The 21,172-nt window shown below is 36.2% G+C and overlaps 1 protein-coding gene and 1 pseudogene across 1 annotated transcript; one reads left to right on the forward strand and one right to left on the reverse strand.

Annotated features, from left to right (window-relative positions):
• The first annotated feature begins 2,148 nt into the window (after positions 1-2,148).
• Positions 2,149-4,247, forward strand: LOC103697394 (annotated as a pseudogene).
• A 15,669-nt stretch (positions 4,248-19,916) lies between these two features.
• Positions 19,917-20,848, reverse strand: LOC120112232. Its single transcript, XM_039131101.1, has 2 exons — positions 20,269-20,848; positions 19,917-20,176 (listed from the first exon to the last, which is right to left on the reverse strand). The coding sequence occupies exons 1-2, from the start codon at positions 20,846-20,848 to the stop codon at positions 19,917-19,919; spliced, it is 840 nt and encodes a 279-aa protein (XP_038987029.1).
• Between the last annotated feature and the right edge of the window lie 324 nt (positions 20,849-21,172).

The following is a 21,172-nucleotide window of genomic DNA, read 5'->3' on the forward strand; positions in this document are numbered from 1 at the left end:
TGCCCATGTGGGGGCTACATGAGGAGGGAAACACGGAGCTTCCTTGCCAGATATTGTCCGATTCCGGGATCTGCATGTGCGCACACGCGCCGCTCAGACCCCTCTCCGATTTTGTTTTCCATCCAAAATGTGTATGCAGGATTTGGAGACACCCGCCTCATAAGCTCAAGCTCTGAAACGAGTCTAGCCGATGTGGGATCTTTCAACTTTAATGTCAGTCTCATGATGTAACTTGAAAAAGCTAGCAATAGCTTCTTTTATTGTAATAAGAAAAATATTCTTCTTCTCCAAGCACAAGGAAAAGAAAGAGGAGTGCATCATCTAGCTGGTGCAATTACTAAGCCATGGGTACTTTGTTGGTGCTTATACCTAACTCATTGAAACATTTATAATAATATGTTCACTACTTTATTTTGTTTTTAAAATAAATTAAAGTAAGAGCAATGTTGTGATGAAACATTTCAGTGGCTGGTAGACTCATTACATTTTTTCCCCAAATGCAGAATTTGGTATGTTATTGGTCAAAACAATAATTATTATATCATCTTTATTAAGGAATGCAGAGGAAACTCTATGAGCATATTAATAATGATCCTATGTAATGCCACCTCTTTGTGCCTCATTTCACCATCCAATTCCTCGGCAAAATTCAGTTTAAAATGTACCTCAAATTTGAAAGCTCTTCCTTGTGCATCGCTCACTTCACTGTGACTACAAGAAAATTGCGCCGCATGCATACTTTTGCTCGTGTGATCAAAAGTTTGTAACAAGATTGATCATATTTAGTAGAATTATATGCATACAGATCCATGCAGGTTAAAACCTAAGCCTTAGAGCAATAGTTACAAGATTGAGACAAAAGAGAAAACTGAAGGCAAGGTTTATGTCGTGTGAATACAATGGAATCAGCCTGAAAATTTTGAATGAAGTTAAGAAGGCTGGGAATGTGATTCAAAGGAAAGGAAGATAATGGACACAGAAGCTAATAATTGACTGTAATAGATAGCTGTACATTTTCGCCGTAAAATGTCATTGATAAAGATCTGTTATGTTGCCTATCGAGAGCTAACACATCTGGATAGCGGTTTGTTCAAATTTTAATTTCTTTCTTAATTACTTCTATTAGTCATATTTATGTTTGGAGATCTAGTTCTATCCAAACGAGGTGAGAAATTCAATCCAAATTTTGATGCTAGTATTATAAATAGGGGCTATATACCTCAATTTATGAGGTGTGGGATATCTATGAAAGAAAAGAGGACTTAAGCTCTATTTTAACAATTCTTCTATCTTCTTCTAAATTTTTTTTTTAAGAGATTCGAGTTAAACGGATTGAGGAAATTCTTTCTTCTCTAATATATATTATGTGTATGTGTATTGTTTGAATTTGCTTTGTTGCTCAAGTAACCAGGGCAAAAAGGTTGTGTTTTCTCTCTAAAATCTGTACCTTTGCCTATTCCAAAATTGGAGGATTCCGGTTAGCTAACAAGTGCTCACTAGGTAGCAGCCAAATAGATTCAAAGAAGGTGCTTGCTACATTTCTTTATTGGCTAATCTAAAGAAGATGGAATAGAAAGAAAATACTATGTTATAGGAACTTAAATTAATCCAAGAGAACCTCATCAATTCGTCATGCGTTTTACAATATTAGATACTTTGATAAGAAGTCAATGTTCCCCACCTAAGCATTTAGTTTACTCAACACCCATGAGAATGACAATGAGCATGACATGCACTCTGCCGGCAAATAGAATTATCTCAGAAAGTGAGAAGAAAGTTTTCCAACAGATAAGGATTCCAGCTAGCCGGCAAGTGTCCGCTACGTAGCAGCTAAGCAGGGTCCATGGATTATTTTCTAAGGAGAAAGTTTCAAAAAAGATGCGTGCCGCTTTCATTTATTGCCTACGTATCTTCTTCCTAAGCCGTGCACAACTATTGCTTTAATTAAAAAACTCTTCTCCAAAGGAAAAGTTATAGTAGCCTTCCACCACCCTTATCAGCTGGTCCAGCCATAGTGTGAAAATTCTGCTATCTGAATCCAGTTATGTCCAAATTCATGTGCCGATGTTTTGAAAACTAGCTTGGAATTTTCTGATCACCATCAGATAAGAAGTCATGGGCATCAATATTCATCCATTTAATAATTCCTGAAACAGTAAGAGCCCATAATGGAGTATCCTCTCCAGTACCAGGGCTGCTACAAATAAGATGGACCTCCAGCTCACTGCCTTGCTCTGCCTCCTAGTGATAATGGCTATCTGCATCATACTCGCATGGCTTCTTTTTGTCACACTGGCCTCCCTTCTTCTTTCTTTCAGATACAAAAGAATGGAGCAGGGAAAGGCAGATTACAGGCTCCCTCCTGGCCCAAAGAGGCTTCCCTTAATCGGGAACTTGCATCAACTTGGTAGGCAGCCTCATCACTCCTTATGGCAGCTCTCTCAAAAATATGGCCCTCTCATGTACTTAAAACTAGGTAGCGTGCCAACAGTAGTAGTCTCATCTGCGGAGATGGCCAGGGAAGTACTGAAAACTCATGATCTCGACCTGTGCTCGAGGCCTCGCCTTGCTGCTGCCGGCAAGTTGACTTACAACTGCTTGGATATCAGCATCTCGCCCTATGGTGAATACTGGAGAGAGATGAGAAAGTTATGCATCCTCGAACTTTTCAGTGCCAAGAGGGTGCAATCATTTCAGTCTATAAGGGAAGATGAGATCTCGCTAATGGTCGATCGTATCTCCCGTTCTTCTCCAACTCCTATAAATCTTAGCAAGCTGATGATGACGCTGGCCAATAATATGATCTGCAGAACTGCGATGGGTAGGAAGTACCAAGAAAGCGATTATGAGAAGGGTATATTTCACAGGATTCTTACCGAAGCGCAGGCGTTGTTAGGCGGTTTTTTCATTGCAGACTTCTTCCCATCAATAGGCTGGATGGACAAGATAAGTGGAGTTGCAGGTAGGCTCGAGAAGAACTTTAGTATGCTTGATGCTTTCTATGAGCAGGTCATCAGGGAGCACCTTGACCCCAAGAGAACGAGACCCCAGCATGAAGACATAGTGGATGTATTGCTTCGGCTGCACAAGGATGGAAATCTAACAAAAGATAACATCAAAGCAGTGCTAACGGTATCCGTTTCTTGCACCTTCATATTATTCATCAAACTTTGCATACTTGGATTTGCTTTCGCTTCTTTGTTGCGAAAAAAACTGTGTTCTATGCAAGGCTTTGCTACTCATGTCCTTTCTTAAGATTCTTGTGGAGTTTCACTGAACTGGATTTTAAAGCGAATTTTGTTCTCTTCTTTTGCTTAGGATATCTTCATTGCTGGAACGGATACAGCTTCTGCGACCTTAGAATGGGCCATGGCGGAGCTTGTAAGACACCCGACAGTGATGAAGAAAGCACAAGAAGAAATAAGAGCTTCTTTAGGAACTAGAGGAGAGGTGGAAGAAGGAGATCTTCAGCAGCTGCAGTACCTCAAGTTGGTGCTGAAAGAAACTCTGAGGCTGCACACTCCTGTCCCATTGCTGGTTCCTCGAGAGTCCATGAGACACTCTCGGATTCATGGATATGATATCCTGCCGAACACAAGAGTGTATGTCAATGCTTGGGGGATAGCAAAAAGATCCTAGATCATGGGATGACCCTGAAGAGTTCATTCCTGAGAGATTCATGGATGGTTCTGTCGACTACAAAGGCCATAATTTCGAGTTCATACCATTTGGTTCTGGTCGAAGAATCTGCCCTGCACTGAATCTGGGGGCTTTGACAGTGGAGCTAGCACTTGCGAGCTTGTTATACCATTTCGACTGGGAACTGCCTGTTGGGACGAGCAGAGAAGACATCGACATGAATGAAGCGCCAGGAATTACGGTGCACATGAGTTCTGCTCTTCACCTCGTAGCCATAAACCACAAAATGAAATAGCCATAAATCATTTAAGTTATATTGCTTAGTCATCTACTCATGTAAGATTAGGCGCAAGAAGAGATTGCAGAACCAAGGGAAAAATTATGTGCATAATGTTTTATGATCTGTGAATATCATGGCTAGAGTTATAATGCTCTAACCAAAGAGAAAAGTCTTTGCTTGGAATTTGCATGTGCTGAACTTTCATCTATGGAATTTGAGAGGACGGATGTTGTCTGAAGTGATAAATATTACTCCAGATTGATTTGCTGATAGACATTAGCATGCTTATGTGGGGAAAGATCGATCATTGTTAAATGCCTTCTTTATAATATTGATTAGATAGCTTTTTTTCCTTTTGACGACATTAGCATGCTTATGAGGGGAAAGATCAATCATTGATTCATTGTTAATGCCTTCTTTATAATATTGATTAGATAGCTTTTTTTTTATGATAATATTGATTAGATAGTTACAAACGTGATTTCCAGTTTTATATATACCAAATGATGCCCACAATGCTCTCAAACATCTTGAGCTCTTAGTTTTCTTGAAAGGACACTTTGACATTAACACTTAAAAAATCTTTCTGCCATACATCACGCTACTGTCAAACATCTTCCGTTGTAAGTTAGCTGGTTTCACTTGATAATTCATCCACTGCTTGTTTTCCAGATAGGACCAACCTCTTCTTCCTCATGGTCGATGCTATTCTTGTGTTATGCACTGCCTACTAGACTTACAAAAGTAAAGCTTTAGATGGTGTCTAAAACTTTATTCAAATATGTCCAGCGGGCAGTGATATAGTTGGATAATATGCCCTCCCCGAGGTGTATCATATCACCCTCTTGTCAATTTTCTACCGCATATGTTTCAGGTTTTTGTATGATAATATTGTTGATTCTTCATTGACAACCAAGTCTTAAGGGCCCTCTATGGATGATTTGGGCAAAAGATTAAGATTAATGAAAAATCTTTCCTTTGGAATCTCAAAGTAAATGTTGCCGTGACTCATTAGTATTAGTAACATTTCCTTGTCAAGCTTCCTTTCCTCCTCCATCGTTCTCGCTCGAGCTGAAACTGTTGACATCCACCAATGCATTTGTCATGAAAGTCAACATCATCCTGTCTTCTTATACATAATCTAAGAATTTGGATCTTCCTGGCTAAAGATTCAATGGAAGTTACAAGCAACTAAAAGTTAGAGTAATATGCCTTAAGGGTACAATATTCTAGCAAAGTTTTCAATTCATGGTTCTCCAACTACAGAAAGGAAAAACAAGTGAGGTGAACCATCTACATGCACCACAAAAGAAAAAAAAAACATTTAGAAAATAAATACAAGGATTTTGTTGTGCTAATGAACCCCAAAGTGATTTGCCATAAGTGATAATTAAAATAAAATGGAGGCCCTTCCAAATTTATAGAGATTGACGTAGCAGACCTACCAAAACTTTTAGTGAAATTGGCTGCTGACTGATCACTTTGCAATTATGATGGATATGGCCCTTGATGACCCAAAGATTGATTCATAGATTGATTTTGATGATCACAAAACCTTGAAGTATAGATACTAATGTTTATGTTGCAAGGAGAAAGATATTTATTTTGCAAGGAACATAGCAAGTTGGAAGAACACAAGAAGGCCTCCAAAAGCTCTCAAGAAAAGTTAGAAGAAAGCTACAATTCATTGGCCCAAGTTTAAAGTTCAAAAGGTTCAAATTGGAGGAGTAAAATCAAAAGGAAAAATTCGAAAGAATAGTCTTCGAGTCGACTCCTAAGGAATTCAAGTCGACTCCAATGTTTACCGAGTCGACTCCGGGGAAGTATGAGTCGACTCCTAGGAGTCACAGGCAGAAAAGTCAGAGAGCAGTTTTCGGGTCTGAAATTCGAGTCGACTCCAGTGGAACGCGAGTCGACTCCGATGGTTGGCAGGTCGACTCCAAAGAAAGCAAGAGTCGACTCTCAGCGGTACATAAAGAAAAAGTCAGAGAGCATTTCATGGACTCTGAGATTCGAGTCGACTCCCGCAATACACGAGTCGACTCCGAGACTGCGCGACCATCAACAGACAGAAGATCAAGTTACTGCCTCTGAGATTCGAGTCGACTCCCAGACAGCTCGAGTCGACTCCACGATAGCTTCACGTCAAAAGGCAGAAGACCAACTTTCAGAAACTGAGAGCCGAGTCGACTCCGAGGAAGTTCGAGTCGACTCCAAGACTGGATGAGCCAAAAGACAGAGAATCGGGAGTTCGGGCTCTGAGATTCGAGTCGACTCCCAGGACAGTCGAGTCGACTCGAGTGGATCAAATTCAAAATTGGATCCACGGACTTCAGTGGATGAGCCGACTCCGAAATTGCCAAGTCAGCTCCAGAAGTTGGCGAGTCGACTCCAGGATAAGACGAGTCGACTCCCAGTCAAGGCATGCACTTTAATTCAAATTTGGAACAGTGGCCGAGTCGTCTCCAGTAAAGCACGAGCCGACTCCTGCAACAGGCGAGTCGACTCCTGATCGCGCGAGTCGACTCCAATCCCAACGGTAATATTGTCAGGAAGTGCAGACTGTGTCCAACGGCTCTATTTTTGTCTCTAACGGCTATATTCTTGTTTCCACGCCATCTAAAGCTATAAAAACAAGAAGAGAGCTAGGGGAGAACTAATGGAAGTGGGAGAAAATATTTAGGAAAGAGATTACAAGGGAAATCTCCCATAAGCACAAAAAGGGCCATCCAAAGAGAAATAGAGAGAAGAAGAGCTTCCAAGTGAATCCCAAAGCTTCCTCTCCATCAGTGTGCTGCCTCGGTGATCCTCTACTTCGTGCCAAATCAGAAGAGGGTCAAGTAAAGAAGAAGTCGAGCTCCTTCATCTTCAAAACTCGTTTGAGGACTTCACTTTACTCTATTTGTTTATATTGTTATATTTGCTTGTTTAAGAAGCTTTGATTTGTTTTATTCTTTGTTTTAATATCTTGTAACTTGATTCAATCAAGGGATTGAATCAAGGGGTTAAAGGTTTGTTGGTGAGCCAAAGGAAAAACCAACGGTGTAAGGGTTTGATTGTGATCCCGGAAAAAACAATCGGAGTGGTTCTAGTCGGTGAGCCTGGGAAAACCGACCGAGTTCGTTGTGACCTCGTAAAACAACAAGTTGGGTTGTGAGCTTGTAAAACAACCGACTGTAATCTGTAGGATTATAGTGAAATTTCCAAGAAGTCTTGGGGAGTGGATGTAGGTGCTGGGGTGCACCGAACCACTATATGTTTGTTGTGTTTGTAATGCTTCTGCTTATTGTCTAACTAACACACTCACTTACTTAGATAAACTGCTTGCTTAACTCTTATCTGGACATCCTTTAGTTGCAAGCATATTTAATCAAGTCACATTCTATACATCAAACTGTTGCTAAGTTTAACTTTCACTGCGCATATATACAACTTAGCATAATTAATCAAAAAGTACTAGAAGTAGTTTAAAAGTTTTAAAAAGACCCAATTCACCCCCCTCTTGGGTTGTATCTACTGGGCAACAAGTGGTATCAGGCAGGTGCTCAAGATTAATTATTGATCTCACGATCAAGAGCCAAAGATCATGACAACTCAAATAGATAGTTTTCTAGGAGAGGGACAGTTAATTGATAGGCCTCCACTGTTTAATGGCATAGACTACACATATTGGAAAGCACGCATGCGCATTTTTATTCAATCACAAAACTATTATTTATGGAAAATCATAATAAATGACCTTCATACACTCTCTCAAACTATTAATGAAAAGGACTTAGCACAATTGAATGCTAATGCTATGAACATATTATATTGTGCTATTCATGAAACGAAGTTTAATGAAATTTCTGCATGCTTATCTGCTAAGGAGATCTGGGATACTTTAGAAACTATTTATGATAAATCTCAGATTAGCTCACATGTGCTTCAATTGCGTACTAACAATGAGATTGCAGAATCCTCCACAGTAGCCGAGTCGACTCCCAGTTTGTCCGAGTCGACTCCTAGAGAAGAACAGTCTGAAAGGCAGAGACACAGTCTTGAAGACCCTGTGAACGAGTCGACTCCAAGTAGTTCCGAGTCGACTCCCAAGCTAGCCGAGTCGACTCCAATAAGGTCCGAGTCGACTCCGAGGCAAATCAGCTTCCTAAAGACAAAGAAAAAGAGGAAGCAAGAAGAAAGGAAGAAAGAGATAAAAAGGAAGAAAGCCTTGACCAAGAAAGAGTCAAGCCAAAAAATAAAGGTTAGGAGCAACAATGATGATATTAGCTCCAAGAAACTACAAGAGGTAACTGACTTGTGCTTTATGGCACAAGAAGACAAGGTAAAATCTGAATCTACTCTTACCTCAAATGATTTTCAAGAAGAATTCTCTTATGATGAATTATTAAATGCTTTTCATGAGTTGTATAGTGAATGTAGAAAATTAACTGTAAAGAATAAAAATCTTAAGAAACTAAATTCTGAAAATGAAAGCTTAAGGTCATTTTCAGAAGAATTGATTCAGAAAAATCATAGCTTAATTAAAGAAAATCAAAACTTAAGTAAAGAAATTAACCAATTAAGATGTTTTATTAACAAATTCACTGTAAGTTCAGAAAGATTAAAAATGATGTTTGAAAGCCAACATGCTGATTTTGATAAATCAAAATTTAGCTTGACTCCTTCACTTAGCCATAAATCTCTAGAGAAAAAGGTTATCAATTTACCAAGCAAACCATTAAATAAGATAACTTATTTCAAAAATGAAAAGGATGGGAATAACAACTTTACCTATCGTTCTAGTATAATTAAATCAAATGGTAAAGTTATTACTATTAAACAGATATGGGTTCCAAAAGGAACCATATGTCCTAACTCTCAAGGACTCAAGCAAGCTTGGGTACCCAAAATGAGAAAATAAGGATGTACACATAGGTGTACCAAGGTACCTATGGAACATAAAGAAACTTAAAAAGTTATTAACAAAAAAATAATAATGAAATCAGTAATTCTTGCATCTCATCATTATTTGTGCTTTAGTATTTGATATGATTTGCTAGTAGTGATCAATTTTGTGATATAGAAAATACTTTTGGAAATATAATCAAATCTCTTCATTTTTTAGTATACTTTACTCACTATTGGATAAGTTGCTAAATGATTAATCAATTTATTAAGAATAACTCTATGAATTCTCTATATGCTTGATTGAGAGTTATTATCCATGGCATTATTGTTTATTGATCATAGATATGATAATGTGTACTTGGTATGCTTTTGAATATATGCACTATGAATACCAAGAAACCATCCTTGGCATATAAAATCAACTCATGCTAGTATGTACTTAATCTCAAAAGACCTTGCCATAGGCTTACTTAGATTATCTACTTAAAGGTCAAAGTTTTGCTATGCATGCTAACTAAGGAAACAAACAAAAATCATTTCTAAATCTAAAGATGTTGTTTCCATCTCCAAGTTTTTCAAAAGCTTACATTGGATTTATTCTTGAAAAATAAAACTGAAGTATTTTTCTGTATTTACTAAATCTTGTAAAAGTGGTTCAAATGATAAAGGTTATACAGAAAATAATATTAAATCCAATGATTTCAGCACCAAGGACACCATAAGCAAAATAGGATTAATAGAATTCTTGAAGAAATGAAAAAGATAATTATGTATGATAGTCATCTACTTAAATAATTTTTAAAAGACTATCATCACTGCTTGTCATACATATGATTTCTATTTTTGATGAAAATTTTGATCTTCTGAAAAATGAAAAATGAACCATTGCATATCTTTCATATTTTTCAGTCGTACATGTTATGCTTGATATGCTCTTATGAAAATAATGCCAAATCTGATAAAGATACTTCTATCCTTGGATATCATTCATCAAGCAATGCATATAGAACATTCATGAAAAATTCTAGTTGTAGAAGTATCAATTCATTTTATTCTTTATGAGACTAATGATTTATTATCAAAATACTAAAATCAAATTATATGGTTAATCTTTTACATATGCACTTAATGAAGAAAAATTTATGACTACTAAAAGACTAAATCAAGAAAAGAGGAAATAGATCTTGATAAAGATTCTTGCATGATTAGAAGTAAAGATCATCATTATCATGTGCTTGCTTCATGAGCTTTATATTCTGTCAAATGAATGTGTAGAATTCACTCCTAAGTGGTTACTTCATTAAAAAGGAGATCTATGAAAAATAACCACCATATTTAAAAATACACATTACATATATGATAAAGCAATATATGATTTAGAACAAGCATCAAAAGCATGATATATAAAAGCTTAAGCAACCTTTTTGATAGAAAGTAATAGTGATAAATCTATGCATCAAAAAGATGAATTTGTGATATCTTATTTGCTCAAAGTATGCATTGATGACATCATTTTTGGTTCTACTAATGAAGAGTTATATTGCAAAGTGAGTTTGAAATATGATGAATGAATTAACATCTTCTCTCAAACTCCAAATTAAAACAAACAAGAAAGGGGATCTTCATTGATCAAAGTTAGTCCACAAGACAACTCTTATAGAAGATTGGCATGAAGAAGGTATGTCTATGACCCCATCTTGTAGAATTTGAAAAGGATGAGCAAAGTAGATCTATTGTTTTAAAGCTGTATTGAAGCATGATAGAATAATTATTTTATCATACAGTTAGTAGACCAGATTGTATGATCATTGTGTGCCCTTGTGCAAGACTTCAATCTAACTTTAATGAATCACATTTTATTGATAACAAATAAATCATAATCTGAATTTTGATAGAAACAACCGTTTAAGATAAGTTGATTAAAACTTAGCTAACATGTCTTATTGATAATTATCTTAAGCAAATAGAATCTAAGCTAAATTGATTCTGAAAATAAAAAAAAAGAATTGATCTTGATAAATCTTCCTATTGCTTCACATGCTTGTCTTTGAACCATCTTGGTTAATGAAACTATCTCTTTAAGTTCAAGTGACATATGCTTGCTTATATTTAGGCAATCTCTTGAGTAAAATGACTCAACACTCAATTATTGTCATATCGTACGTTGAGTCATCTAGTTAAGAAATATATGGTATGAATGTTTTGTATCTTGAAGAAACTAATGATTTTCCTTCAAGAAAGAAAAGAATTTTGTTAATAATGCAGGATCTTTAAGCAAGAAAATGAGAGATTTCAACTTGAAGGAAACCTCCACATAAGATACAATAAACATTTACATGCAAACAAGAGAGAGGATCTTCTTCAGCCAAAAGTTCACACATAAGAAATCTAGTTTGGCTTGAAGAATATAGAATGAATAGGTAATTTTAGATACCTTTCTCATAAATTAATTGAGCAAAGTCAATAACTTAAATCTTATTATGGCATGATTATATTCTTTAATTATTAATTTTTGATATCATGTCTATGTGTGTATTGACTGACTTATACTTTTAGAAACTGTTTCATGGTTTGCCCAAACTAAATTATTTCTTTGCCTATATCATAACCATGAAATACACAAGTATATGCTTAAATTTTGATGTAAAATAACTTGTGAGAAGTTATGAATACTTGAGCATAATGAAAATGTTGTTTGCATGATATACATCTATATGACACATAAGATTATTTCTTTATTCTGCTCTTTCATGTAAATTACTTGAGAATAACAAAAAGAGAGAGAGATAAAGAAAAGAAAATAGATATTATTCAAGAGAAGTAAAATCTAAGTAAAGGCAAATACTTCAATCTTGAGGAAAAGCAAAACAAGCATAATATATTTGGGACATTTGTGAGCATTCTTTTGGAAGGGATAAAATCCATAATTAATTATACTTAAACAGGGAGAGTTTGAAGTAAACATTTTAACCTTTCTATATTGCTCATCATAGGGATGGTGCCAATGGGGAGGCTAGTGGTAGTACCCGGCACTATTTGACCCAACTATTCGGTGTAGGGCATATTAGGGACGGCACAAGAGGAAGGCTAGTGGTAGTACCTCGTGCCCCTTCCCAACTCCACCGGATAGGGAGCAAATAGAGTATAGAGCATAAGAAAGTTAAAAATGAAAGACAAAGTAAATGAAAGTATATAAGAAGAATCAAGTCAAATTTTTAATCACTTGAAAACACACTTTAATGATGAAATCAGTGCAAAATTATATAGAGGGAGTTTATTTGAAAAGAATTGATTTTGATCCTTGACATTCTTTTTCTTATTATTTAATGCATGACTTAACACATAATATATTTTGCATGTGGCATGATGTCTTGAATTATGGGTTCTCAATATTTTTGTAATGCCTCATACTTGGACAATTTGATTGAATGTTTGAAATACTACATAACATCTTGTGTTTGGTTTTATTGAAAAGAAATTTCAGATTTGTCGTTCACAATCATCGTTAAAATCTGAAAGTTAAATAAATTTGTAAAAAGGAGAAGAGAAGGATATCTCTATTTAGGCAAATGAATTGAGTTTGTTTTATCTTTCAACTTGCTTAACTTTGGTATATAATGTGCTAATTCATACCAAAACTCACATTAAATACAAAGATTCTGAATATGCTCTTATATATTTGAAATATAAGTTTTCAATCGTAATGATTTAAGATGAGCTATAATGTGGAAGATACATATCTCAAATTATGACCTTGAAAGGCTCTATTGAAAATCTTTATGAAATTCAGAATCTGATTTTGTATAAAAGCTTAAACTCATATGATTTCTAAATAAAATCTTAATATAAGAAAAATAGAATTAAAATTTTGATGCCTTGGTTGATTGCTCCGATACGCATCCGAAACATATCATTTCTTATCTTTAAAGTGTACTAATATTGGTCCAAATGATGTGTCTTTCGATGATTTTGATTGCAAACAAAAATTTCTAAATATATGATCTTATCTTGATATTAAAAAGATTTATTGTGTTTCATATATACATTGGTAAAAAACTATGATTAAGAAATTGAGTTCTATAAATATATATACCTCAATGATCATCTATATGTTTTTCTCTCCTACATTCTTAAAGACTTCCATCAGAATATATATATAGAGTGAATGATCTTAAAGCTAGAAATATTTCACCTCACTCAAATGACTCTAAAAGAAAGAAAATGTAAATGCTGTTGAAAGAAACTGAGCGTCAAATGAATCATTTTCTGATTAATATTTCAGTACATTTTCTCAAAGATTAAGAGGAAGCATAACTTGTTCTTGATAGATTAAAAAGGGTGATTGCTATAAATTTTGAATAATTCTTGATCACTCTCTATTCTCGATATCATAGAATTTCAGTTCTATTCACGTTTGTCATTAAAATCTGAAATTCAACAAAAGAAAAGAATGATTAAAGAAGTATGCATCTTTTGAGGGGGAGCTTTAGATATTCAGTATCTTATCCTAAAGTTACTTCAATTTGATGTATACCTTAAATTTTATGGATTGATTTTGATGAACCTCCTTATATTACAAGACACGCTTTAATTACCTTGAGATGAGTTCTATAAAGGTTGTCTTATCTCAAACCTTGAGTCTTGTGAAAATAAGCTGAAACTTATAGAAAATATAGTTTTGAGATTGACAATTTTATTGAACATTATCTTCAAATTCTAAACTCTTAAATGGAATGATCAATAGAGGGGGAGAAAGAAAATTTCAGAAGGAGAGGTCTCACGGAACTTAATCGCGTATATCTATAACTAAAGGAGAGAGAAAGAATACAAAATAAAAAATGATCCTAATACTCTCCAATATGTATCATCTGAAATTTAATCTGAAAATCTTTATGATACACCTTGAGGCGTGTTATTTGGTTAGTATATCTTATGCATAAATCATGAACCAAATTGCAAGTTGAGCTTAAAGAGCCTCTAACTTAATGAAAAAGGGGGAGAATAACGTGTAAAATTTTCTTGAGTATCTTTTAGAAAATCTATTTTGATATTCACTAATGAGTCCTAATTGACTTGATCTTTAAAACTTAAATTGTGTGCCAATTCATATTTTTATGTATCAAATTTTTTTAGGAATAAAAGAATAAAGTCTTTAAAAGAGCTTTAAAAGAACCTTCAAAGCCTTGAACTTTATGTATACTCTAAGATATATTATAAATTGCATGAATTCATATTTTGGTATTTATGCCACAATATTTTTACACCATAAAAGCACTTTGCAATCATACTTAATATATTGCTCTTATACTCAGAAAATTAGTTAAATTGCTCTCATGTTGATAAAATACTTAATAGATTGGGCACAAGATCTTAAATGAACAAGCTTTCACACTTATTATTGAAGAGAGGTTAGATTTCCACTTCTTGAATTAACCTAAGGAAGATTCCACCTACACTTGATTAGAAAACTATCTGTGGTATCAACTTAGAAAACTTCTTGAAAACTATCTTAATTGGCTCTGATCTGTGCTCACTAATCTGATTCCAATATTATTGCCTTAAGTTATATGATTCATATCCTTGCAATAATTTAACATTCAAATTAGAGTACAATAAGGGAAAGAAATATTTGAGTGTTCTTATCTTTGTGCTTAATGTTTCCCTATCTTTTTGATGTTGTCAAAAAGGGAGAGAAATATCTAAGTATATGCAAATATCTAAGTATATGCTCATAATGCCTTTATGCTTTGAATTGAATACAAATCAGCTTAAATTGAAATATGTTGATTGTGTTAAGCTGATTAAATCTAAAGCATTATCATGAAGTATGTTTTAAAAATATATGTTTTCTACTTCATGCAACTTTGCTATGTATTACTTCTAGAAAACAATATCTTTTATATTGCATATACTCCAAGTTTTGTCATCATCAAAAAGGGGGAGATTGATGACCCAAAGATTGATTCATAGATTGATTTTGATGATCACAAAATCTTGAAGTATAGATACTAATGTTTATGTTGCAAGGAGAAAGATATTTATTTTGCAAGGAACATAGCAAGTTGGAAGAACACAAGAAGGCCTCCAAAAGCTCTCAAGAAAAGTTAGAAGAAAGCTACAATTCATTGGCCCAAGTTTAAAGTTCAAAAGGTTCAAATTGGAGGAGTAAAATCAAAGGAAAAATTCGAAAGAATAGTCTTCGAGTCGACTTCTGAGGAATTCGAGTCAACTCCAATGTTTACCGAGTCGACTCCGGGGAAGTATGAGTCGACTCCTAGGAGTCACAGGCAGAAAAGTCAGAGAGCAGTTTTCGGGTCTGAAATTCGAGTCGACTCCAGTGGAACGCGAGTCGACTCCGATGGTTGGCAGGTCGACTCCAAAGAAAGCAAGAGTCGACTCTCAGTGGTACATAAAGAAAAAGTCAGAGAGCATTTCATGGACTCTGAGATTCGAGTCGACTCCCGCAATACACGAGTCGACTTCGAGACTGCGCGACCATCAACAGACAGAAGATCAAGTTACTGCCTCTGAGATTCGAGTCGACTCCCAGACAGCTCGAGTCGATTCCACGATAGCTTCACGTCAAAAGGCAGAAGACCAACTTTCAGAAACTGAGAGCCGAGTCGACTCCGAGGAAGTTCGAGTCGACTCCAAGACTGGATGAGCCAAAAGACAGAGGATCGGGAGTTCGGGCTCTGAGATTCGAGTCGACTCCCAGGACAGTCGAGTCGACTCGAATGGATCAAATTTAAAATTGGATCCACGGACTTCAGTGGATGAGCCGACTCCGAAATTGCCAAGTCAGCTCCAGAAGTTGGCGAGTCGACTCCAGGATAAGACGAGTCGACTCCCAGTCAAGGCATGCACTTTAATTCAAATTTGGAACAGTGGCCGAGTCGTCTCCAGTAAAGCACGAGCCGACTCCTGCAACAGGCGAGTCGACTCCTGATCGCGCGAGTCGACTCCAATCCCAACGGTAATATTGTCAGGAAGTGCAGACTGTGTCCAACGGCTCTATTTTTGTCTCTAACGGCTATATTCTTGTTTCCACGCCATCTAAAGCTATAAAAACAAGAAGAGAGCTAGGGGAGAACTAATGGAAGTGGGAGAAAACATTTAGGAAAGAGATTACAAGGAAAATCTCCCATAAGCACAAAAAGGGCCATCCAAAGAGAAATAGAGAGAAGAAGAGCATCCAAGTGAATCCCAAAGCTTCCTCTTCATCAGTGTGCTGCCTCGGTGATCCTCTACTTCGTGCCAAATCAGAAGAGGGTCAAGTAAAGAAGAAGTCGAGCTCCTTCATCTTCAAAACTCGTTTGAGGACTTCACTTTACTCTATTTGTTTATATTGTTATATTTGCTTGTTTAAGAAGCTTTGATTTGTTTTATTCTTTGTTTTAATATCTTGTAACTTGATTCAATCAAGGGATTGAATCAAGGGGTTAAAGGTTTGTTGGTGAGCCAAAGGGAAAACCAACGGTGTAAGGGTTTGATTGTGATCCCGGAAAAACAATCGGAGTGGTTCTAGTCGGTGAGCCTGGAAAAACCGACCGAGTTCGTTGTGATCTCGCAAAACAACAAGTTGGGTTGTGAGCTTGTAAAACAACCGGCTGTAATCTGTAGGATTATAGTGAAATTCCCAAGAAGTCTTGGGGAGTGGATGTAGGTGCTGGGGTGCACCGAACCACTATATGTTTGTTGTGTTTGTAATGCTTCTGCTTATTGTCTAACTAACACACTCACTTACTTAGATAAACTGCTTGCTTAACTCTTATCTGGACATCCTTTAGTTGCAAGCATATTTAATCAAGTCACATTCTATACATCAAACTGTTGCTAAGTTTAACTTTCACTGCGCATATATACAACTTAGCATAATTAATCAAAAAGTGCTAGAAGTAGTTTAAAAGTTTTAAAAAGACCCAATTCACCCCCCCTCTTGGGTTGTATCTACTGGGCAACAGCCCTTTCTAAAATGGACCTGTTCAGTCAAAAAAAAAGAAATTAAAATGAACCTGACGTCGCAATTTGTCATGTTTAATTCAAAATCTAGGGATAAAACGACTTTATCTTTCTTGAGTGGAACATGGGGAATGCTTCAACTAATTTCGTTTTAATCAACTAATTTATAGGCCGCCATAAATTGTTGTTGGAAATTTTTTAATTAAACTAAGAATATGAGAGGAAGAAAAAAGTTTTTTTTCATTGTTGATATATATCTTTCTTTACATACAGCTAGTCACATTTATCTATGGATTACAAAGTGTTTCTTGAGCTCCCATTTTTAATTCAACTCTTCCTCTCCCCACTTCATTTCTCCGGAAATAGCACTAATTAATTACATAGGAAATAGATATTGTGCTTAGTCAATCCAACACATTAACTCTCAACATTCTTCCCCTTAATGTGCTGTTCTTGAACTCCCAAAAGCTCTCTAAGCTGCTGAAATTTTTCTGGTGTCGAAGCTTTTGTGAAGATATCAGCTATTTGCTTACTTGTCTTGCAAAATTGAACTTGAACTTCAACTTCTTCAACTGCATCTCAGATAAAATGATGCTTGATTGCAATATGCCAAGTGCGGCTGTGAAATGTTTGATTCTTTGCCATAAATATAGCTGATTTGTTGTCACAAAATAGTTCAGTAGCTTCCTCTTGATTTTCACCAATATCTTTAAGAATTCTTCTTAACCAAATTGCTTGTGAAGTAGCCATAGAAGCTGAAATATATTCAGCTTCAGCAGAAGATTGTGCAACTGTTTTTTGCTTCTTTGAACTCCATGAAAATACACCCGAACCAAGTGAAAATGCATAGCCGGAGGTGCTCTTCATATCATCAACGCATCCTCCCCAATCACTATCACAAAAGCTAATTAACTTCACATTAGTATTGCTAGAAAATTTAATTCCATAATCCAAAGTTCCTTGCAAGTATCTTAGGACCTTTTTAGCTACTCCAAGATGAATGTGACTTGGACTAGTCATGAATCTTGAGAGTAAACTTGCTGCAAACATAATATCCGATCTTGTAGCTGTGAGATATAATAGTTTTCCGATCATACTTCTGTAGAGAGCTGCATCTACCTTTTTTCCTCTATTATCTTTTTTCAATTTTTCATTCACAACAAGTGGGGTTGCTACTGGTTTGCAGCCGAACATACCAAACTTCTTGAGAATATCAATTGTGTATTTTCTTTAACAAAGAAAGACTCCGTCTTCAGCTTGATAAATCTCCATCCCGAGGAAATGATGTAGAAGACCCATGTCACTCATTTCATATTTCTTCATCATATTATTTTTGAAGTCTTCAATCATCTTTTTATTATTTCCTGTAAACACCAAGTCATCGACATAAAGTGCAACAATAAGGATATTAGAATCACCTTGCTTTTTGATATACAAGGTAGGCTCGCTTTTGCTTCTTTCAAAACCTCTTTAGTTGAAGTAACCATCAATCTCTTCATACCATGCTTTTGGCGCTTGTTTTAGCCCATAGAGAGCTTTCTTGAGTTTGTATACCATGTCCTCCTTGCCTTTGATAATGAATCCTTGTGGTTGTTCGACATAGACATCTTCCTTCAATTCTCCATTCAAGAAGGCTGATTTGACATCAAGTTGGTATAGCAACCAACCCTTTTGGGCAGCAAGAGACATGAGAGCTCTAATTGTATCCAAATGGGCAACCGGTGTAAATGTTTCTCCATAGTCGATGCTGGGCTGTTGTGAATACCCTTTTGCTACTAATCTTGCCTTATTCCTTTGGATGGAACCGTCGGCATTGTACTTGATCTTGTAGATCCATTTGACTCCTACAATATCCTTGTCTTTTGGTTTGTCAACAAGCTCCCAGGTATTATTTTTCTTGATAACTGAAATTTCTTCTTCCATAGCCTTCCTCCAAGCTTCTTCTTTGATGGCTTCTTCAAAATTTTCAGGTTCAAGTACACAAAAGTTGCATCTTTGATAAATAACATCCAAACTTTTCATTTTCTTTGGTGTTGAAGTAGGAGTAGAAGAACTTGAACTTGGAGATGGTGGAGGGTCAGAAGTTGATAAAAAAACTCTCACCATTTCCATTTAAGTGTGCTGATTTTGTGCCAAGATCATTAATTATGACACACTTGCTGTTGTTATTGTCATTCTTCCACTCAATTGAAGCTTCTTCATTGAAAATGACATCCCGACTGATGATAATCTTCTTCTTTTTCCGATTGTATAACCTATAGCCCTTTGATTTTGAGCTATAGCCGACAAAAATGCATTTCTCACTTGTCTCATCTAGCTTCTTTCTTTTCTCCTTCGGAATTTGAGCATAGCAAACTGAACCGAAAACCTTCAAGTGTCGCACAGATGGTTTTCTTCCACTCCAAGCCTCAATTGGAGTTAAATTCTTCATTGCCTTTGTTAGACATCGATTGAGAAGATACACAACGGTGTATACAGCTTCAACCCAAAAACTTTTTGGCATGCCTTTGTCATGTAGCAACGCCTTGGCCATCTCTACCACCGTTTGATTCTTTTGTTCACAAACTCCATTTTGTTGTGGAGAGTACCCAACTGTGAGTTGCCTATCAATGCCTTCATTCTCACGAAACTTGTTAAATTCATTAGAATTATATTCTTTCCCATTATCACTTTGAAGCACCTTAATTGTATTGCCACTTTGATTTTCAACAAGACTTTTAAACTTTTGAAATATAGTGAAAACTTCAGATTTTTGCCTCATGAAATAGACCCAAGTCATGCGGGAATAATCATCAATAAACAATATAAAGTACCTATTTTGAGCATGAGATGATGTCTCCATTGGTCCGCATACGTCAGTATGCGCTAACTCCAAAACTTGCTTTGCTCTCCAAGCTCCTCCTTTTGGAAATGATTGTCGATGGTGCTTCCCGAGTGCACACCCATAACATGCTTCTTATTTCTCCTCAATGCTTGGAAGCCCTCGGACCATATTCTTTTGAGAAAGCAACTTGAGGCTACTAAAGTTCAAGTGCCCCAACCTTTTGTGCCATAGCCATGATTCATCCACTATGTTCACCTTCATTGTAGCCTCTTTAGATACATTGAGATTGAGTGAAAAACTTCTATTTACCATCTTTATTCGTTATAGAACTTGCTTCTTTTGTTTGTTGTCAAATATGATACATTCTCCATCTTCAAAGTGAATAGAATATCCATGCTCCACAAGCTGTCCAACACTAAGCAAACTTTGGTCTAAATCAGGAACAAAAAGAACATCATGAATATGTTCAGCACCTCTCTTGGATTGAACACCAATAGTGCCTTTTCCCTTTACTTCCACCAATGCTCCATTGCCAAGTCTTACTTGCGAATGATAACTTGTGTCCATATCAAGAAAGATTCCTTCATTTGCGGTCATGTGATGCAGCCACTGTCAATGAATCATTGATCTTTTTTTTGTTCTACCATACTTTGGCATGCAAAAAATAGGTTGCCTTCATCTTCTTTCTCCTCAGTGTAATTTGCTTGCTGGTTGGAGTTGAAACGGCAATCCTTCTTCAAGTGGCCGAACTTCTTGCAGTTGTGGCATTGTGGCTTCCCCTTGAACCAACAATCCTTCTCTTCATGGCTGCTCCTATTACAAATTCTACACTTCTTTTGAGAGGTGTCACTTTCAATTTTTCGATCATAACTTCCTCTGCCTCTTCCTCTTGAATTTCTTCCTCTTCCTCTACCAGACCTTCCACCTCTAGATGATTCTTGAGGCCTTTTGTCTGTACTTCTGGAATCAAGATTGAGCATTGATTGAAAAGCACTCTCAACAGATTTTTCAGAGTATCGATTCAATCTTTGCTCATAGGACTTTAGTAAGCCGATCAACTCTTCAACACTTATGGTGGAGATGTCTTTAGTTTCTTCAATTACAGCAATCTTGGGCTCGAACTTAAAGGGTAAAGAGATTAAAATCTTCTCATTTAATCTCTTGTCAGGAATGTCATCACCATAGCTCTTCGTTTGATTAACAAGCTGAACAAGCTTGTTATAGAATTCCTCCAATGTCTCTTTCTCGTTCATCTTCAAATTTTCAAACTCCCTTCAAAGAGACTGGAGTTTGACATCTCGAACTTTTTGATCTCCTTGATATTCATTCTGCAAGATCTCCCAAGCTTGCTTTGCTTTTGTCGCTCGAATGATCCTCAGAAAGATTGTATCCGAGACTCCTTGCTAAATTTTTGAGAGAGCTGCTGCATCTTTTTGCTGCAACTCTTCAAGTTGTTTGGTTTGATCAGCTTGGTTTGTTGATGATGAACTTGAGACTAGTTCTTCCTCATTGTAACATTGTTCGATAATGCTCCAAAGGCCTAATGATTTGAAGACTGTCTTCATTTTAACAGCCCA

The sequence above is a fragment of the Phoenix dactylifera genome, chromosome 10, assembly GCF_009389715.1.
Source record: "Phoenix dactylifera cultivar Barhee BC4 chromosome 10, palm_55x_up_171113_PBpolish2nd_filt_p, whole genome shotgun sequence".
NCBI classification, from domain to species: Eukaryota; Viridiplantae; Streptophyta; class Magnoliopsida; order Arecales; family Arecaceae; genus Phoenix; species Phoenix dactylifera.